Raw genomic sequence first — 5,847 nt, forward strand, 5'->3', positions numbered from 1 at the left:
CCGATAGGCGTCTGTGGATTCATGAAATAATACTTTGCAAAAAACAAACGGGCTAGCCGCAAACGTCCGTGCCGTATAGCGTGAATAACCCTGTATAAACAACTACCTTGACTCAAAATAAAATGTCAACAGAGGTTTATTACATGAAATGGTCGAACTTTCAACAAATCAGAGTTTATAGAAATCCATTGTATGGTGTTGCCATGACCATAAGAAATATGTCCTGTTATTTACCAATAATAAACTAGAAACTGTTTGCTGGCCCAATTATATCGTGGCCAATCATTCTATTATGAAAATCAGAGGAATTTGACCCAACAATATAAAGTGCGTCCCATCAAAAAATAATATAAGATATGACATCGATATGTGTAATAAAAACAATTTCTTGCTTTCCGTAGTGACTTAAAATAATTGCAAATACATTTAAAAGTTTTAAACATAATCTGAAAAACGTACTAAACAGCACTACCTCATTTTCGCTGTTAGAATTTAGCAAAATCGACATATTTCCGATAATAAATAGTCCATTTCGAGCTCTTGACAAAGCTACACAAACTCTATTTTGAATCCGAAGAAATCCGATGTTGTTGTCCGTATTACTTCTTACAAGAGATAATAGTACTATATCAGATTCTTCTCCTGCAAAAGAAATATATAAAATATAATGAATCAAAATAGTAATAATGCTTAATTAACAACCTTGATAATTGTCTAGGACAGAAATCCTTACGTCTTTTAACAAATCAACATTGATCGGTTTATTTTTTTCATGGAGCATCTCGAACATCTGCCCCAAATACGTAGCCAAAATAGTAATTTGATTGGACTTGTAGCCATTTAAAATTAAATATCTCGCGAAAGCTATCAGAAATGTAGATTCATGTACATTCTTTTTACTTTCATCTTGACATAGTTCCTCTGGTTGTTGATGATCAATGAAATATAGGCATCCCTGGACCCCTGCAAGATATTAAAACGTTAAATATAAATTTTCAATTACACAATATGTTCTAAGGATGGCAAAGAACGACAAATAAATACCTATGGATAAAACGTATCAGTAGACATAACATTCTGTAAGTACGTGCCTCAATTTAAAATAAGGCAAAAAGTTATAACATCTTATTAATGTTAAAGCGTTGTTACCTAAATAAATTTTGCAAAAATTTTAGAATAGTATTAGTATAGAAATGTCAAAACCTTTCGGCAAATTTGCGACAGAACATTAAAATGACATACAATTTTAATGGGTCATTTGAAACGTTTTTAAAACCTAAACTTTCTGGGCGTCAACTCGTTTATTAATTCATTTTGTTGAAATTTTTTGATAAATGTTTGAAATGAATAATTAGATAACTTAAAATCAATATTAAGAATAGTAATAACAAATAGAGCTCTAAAACACTCATTATTAAAACCAGTTAGACTATTTCGATTTTTGTTGGAACTAATACGGAGCTGGTTTCGTAATGTTCCAAATATTGACAAACAACTTATGTTGTACGCCTTATTAACTATTATTTGAAATTTACACATATTTTATTGAGTTCCTGTGCATTGTACTAAAAAGAACACTTTTGTCGTTTACGCAGTCAAAGAGTTTAAAACTAATGGATTGACATCCTCATTGAACATCTGATGTAAAATCATGGTCATCAATTAGAGGTGATATTTATATGAAGTATTACCTAAAATTGGTGGTCTACTTAAAGTTGACTCATGATCCGTCAATTGCGGATAAATGTGTGGCCTTATAAGCTTGCAGATATTCGGTTTCATTCGGTGCTGAACATTGAGCGTGTGGCATGTCACATTGTTAAGCACCATCCTTTCAAATAAACTGATACCTGTAAAATTAAAGCAGATATGGATTTTGAGTAAATATGTTCAGTTCGATGGACCATTTTTTGCTACGTTCTAGTTTCGTTATAAAATGGCGTTTTCGATCATTCAACAAAGGCGCATATTTCTTAGATATTATATCAAAACAAGTCAAAGCCATATAAACATGCATAATAAACTCCTAAATTCAATCACAAATAGAATTTAGCTAAAAAATAACAACCGATACTAGTGTTCTGAGATTCAATTACTTTACTAGACTAGACTTTGGATCCGTTATTCAAGTACTCGTCCTAGTCGTATTTAATGATGCCACACATCTTTAATTTATTGTGACACAGTAGTAGTTCAACAGTAACTTAAAAAGTGAAATACAATTACATATCGGGTGTTCACCCAAATATATATACATTTATTTTTGAAAAATTGAGCAAAAATTAATAGTTAAACAATAGCTAACGATGACATTTTGATGGAGCTGACAATTTCTCCTACAACTTCATCACAAAATTTTGAAATTTAACAAGAGTGAAAAAGCATACTATATTAGGTGATCATAAACCACGGTCAAGTTAGCATATTTTTAAATTGAAATATACTTTTTTCAAATGGCACATTCCATATATTGCCAGTGTCTTTTGTCCAAGATCAGAAATCCCTCCATTTTTCTTAAATAGTTCCTGTATTATGCGAAAATTAGACGTTTCTAAGGCCGGTATGCACAGTCGATCTCTTACGATGCGCCGGCCTCCCAACGTTCGCTGGAGGCAATTTTCGTTGCACAGCCCAGGCACACAAACATTACCGCTATAATAACCGAACAATAAATTTTGTGTCTCACCTAATTTATATTTAATTTGCATTCGATAATCAGCTGCACCGGGTTTCAGCTGTAGATGATCTCCAATTAAAATAAGATGTTGACAGTTATTGGTCAATGAAGCTACAATATGAGCTTCTAGTACTTCAGCCGCTTCTTCGACTATTACAATTGGACATCGCAAAGCCTACAATAGGGAAGTCACAATTATATCTCTCTGTAAACTATTAGTCGATACTAAATAATATTACTACGGTTTGAGCAATAAATAAGCGGTGATTCAAAAAATGATGCAATTTGTTTTAAGGGATCAGTGATATGCAGTTACAGAATACGGGACAAATGTAAAAAGATCTTGACTTTATATCTCTCCTTGCCTTTTTTAATTAGAAAATGCGATTTTTGTTGACAAAACAGAACTGAATAAGCGAATGAATACATTTCTTTTATTTCCTGTCCTTTTGTTATTTTAACCAATCACCATAGAAATTTCAATATTGTAGGTATCAGTTAAGTTCGGAATTTTGATCGACTCAATAAACGGTGTTTCTCACACTAGGAACTACTGAACATGTTCGCTCAATACCATGCTACTTTTCTTACTTGTTTTGATTTAACTTATTCACCTAATATTGTCATCATCGACACAGTTTCAAAAACCTTGATAAACGAATACCTTTTAACATTCCATATTTAAATTATCTCATTATTGAGTAAATAAAATTTTTGCTTTTTCAAATTAGTTCATGTTTGTTAAATATTTTGTAAATAGAGAAAATTACAACTTTGTACAGGTTGTTATAACTATTATATGAATAGTCTTAAAAAAGTAGAATTATTTAAAAAATAATCAATGACCTCACAACTCAAATTTGAAACCCACTGTATACATTTTACTTAAATGAAAAAGGGCACTATTTAAAATACTAACCGAGATGGCCAAGTATATATCCAAAAATGATGTATTTGATTTACAAAATTTGTTCCTAAAAACTCACATTGTATGCAATGTTAGATGAATGGCATATTTATTTTATTAACGTGTGGGTCAATTTTTAATTATACTAAGTAGCGACGTTATACAGAGAATTTAATGTTCTTGAAACCATATAGCACAACATAGCCCATCCAATTAATGTGAAGCCACCTTCACTAAGGAGTTGAGTTTATGGCCATGAAAAAGTCGAGAAATATGTTCTCTACAAGGGTTAAAATGAAAAAAAATCGGACGCCTTGTTGAATACTATTTTGTGGACCAGGGGCGAGCTTAACAACAACCATGCGCATCTTTCTTGAGTGAGTTACGGTAAGCATTTTCATACCACGGGTTTCTTCAGCTTCGCACATACCTGAAAAGTGGGACGTACCTGTATCGATGATTTAAATCGTGCAGCTCCCGTAGTGGTTATTCCAACGACCATTTTTTGTCGCATTATTTGTGTGTTCTCAATTTCTTGCATCTCTTGATATACTTGAAATGTATTTCGAAATGCAATGCTATTCGCCGTGTACATTTTCCTACAAATACAACAAAACTTAATTACAGATTCTGTTTTTGTTTTATTCCTTTGCCAGAACTGATTATTGCTAATGTTGTGACAACTTGAAGGACCAAAAAAATTTTGATTTGTGGCAATTACCAACATCTCACAAATAGTTTAATAACTTTTGATATACTCAGGGGCTTAATGCAAAAAGTTATTAATCTTCAAAGCAAAAGATCATCAGAAACAAAATAAAAAATAAACGAAAAATAAATGTTAGAATGTTTTTGTATTCGTATGTAAAACAATGTTTGAAAATGTAATGCGCGCTGTAGAAATTTCTTATGTTTTATGTTAGCGTTTCTTATGTTTTATAAACTGGAAGGTATAATTAAAGGAATCCAATTTATTAATAAAATGAAAACATTTCAATTATTTAAAGGTTTCCAAGTTAATAATATAAGTAGGTTTAAAAGCTTTTTGACTAATTATTCAAAAGTGAAACATGTATGAACCAAAAACAGGTTTACGCCAGTACTACGGCTGTTCTACGAACGTTCATCGGCAAGAAATGAAATTCGTTCAAATCGAGCGGCACGAAACGAAAACGGTACCGGCCAGCGGTTTTTATAAATGTTTCTAATACTTGAATTTCGACGCAAACGGTACCGGTGAACGCAAACGCAAACGTCAAGTTTATAAATGGGCCTTTATAATCTTCAAGAGTTGGACTCAGCAAATGATACATTCAAAAGCCTGTAATTTAGGCGAGGAACATGGTTGTTTGTTGAAGACGTTGAAAAGTGAAATGTCAGATTGATCGTTTTCAAAATGTCTACATTCAAAAAAACCAGCGTTGATGATCAACTAAAGATATGTTGAGAATGTTAGTCAAAAATATGTAGTAAAAGGACATGTTTTTAGCCATGCCACTGGCAAGAACCCGGTGGAAGAACCTGTTATTTCTGGACACTTGGGTTATGTCTGCAAATGATACAAAAAAAGGTGCACTTGATCTAATAACTTGGCTAAAAAACTGCTACATTACCGTGGCAATATCCACTATTCTTCATTTGAATAATGAAAGCCATGTTTTTAATTTAACAAAGTTTCAGCCAATTTAACCAAGTGTCAATGATGACAATTACCGAACTGCCAGTCGTCATTTTTTTATAATTCGATGCAAATTGCGCATTATTTATTACCAAGCATCTGATTACCAACAACTACCCATAAACCGAAATTTCATAAATTGTTCAGAAAATTCCGGAAGTAAAAATAATCTGCTTTAAATTGGAATTCTCTCGGATTCCTTAGCCGACACCCTGTACTACATTTTTTGGTTTCTTATACATAAAACGTACTTACCGTACCCAAGCCACATACTGATCTATCCAACTAAAGTAAAGATTCCATCTATCAGTGTAACTCATAACAAATGGACGTGTCAAGTTAATATGTTCAGGCATTCTTCTATTTTTCGGGTTTTGGTAGTACTTCAGTTGATCCTAAAAAATAAAAAACAATACAGGATCATTCCTTTTAAGGGGCTATCGGGGCGCACCGCACTTACCGAAAGTACGTGAAAAATATTGAAAACATTGTAACGGAAATGGCCTGGGGTACTCACGTTTGGAATGGGGGGATCGAAATTCATGGTATTTCAGTAAATGGGAGCCCCATTTGCGCCCCATTTAC

At 32.7% G+C, this 5,847-nt stretch overlaps 1 protein-coding gene across 2 annotated transcripts in view; it reads right to left on the bottom strand.

Moving 5' to 3' along the window:
• The window catches only part of LOC109539036 (NFX1-type zinc finger-containing protein 1), a 33,073-nt gene that overhangs the window by 10,774 nt on the left and 16,452 nt on the right, over positions 1-5,847 (bottom strand). For both annotated transcript variants that reach the window (XM_048664519.1, XM_048664520.1), the window contains 6 exons: positions 5,518-5,657; positions 4,033-4,183; positions 2,687-2,852; positions 1,692-1,850; positions 703-963; positions 473-642 (listed from right to left, as the gene is read on the bottom strand). In XM_048664519.1, the coding sequence (XP_048520476.1) occupies positions 473-642; positions 703-963; positions 1,692-1,850; positions 2,687-2,852; positions 4,033-4,183; positions 5,518-5,657 (1,047 nt within the window). The remainder of the gene's footprint in view (positions 1-472; positions 643-702; positions 964-1,691; positions 1,851-2,686; positions 2,853-4,032; positions 4,184-5,517; positions 5,658-5,847) is intronic.

Source organism: Dendroctonus ponderosae, unplaced genomic scaffold (assembly GCF_020466585.1).
Source record: "Dendroctonus ponderosae isolate FM_Combo_2020 unplaced genomic scaffold, Dpon_F_20191213v2 Dpon_F_20191213_3, whole genome shotgun sequence".
NCBI lineage: Eukaryota > Metazoa > Arthropoda > Insecta > Coleoptera > Curculionidae > Dendroctonus > Dendroctonus ponderosae.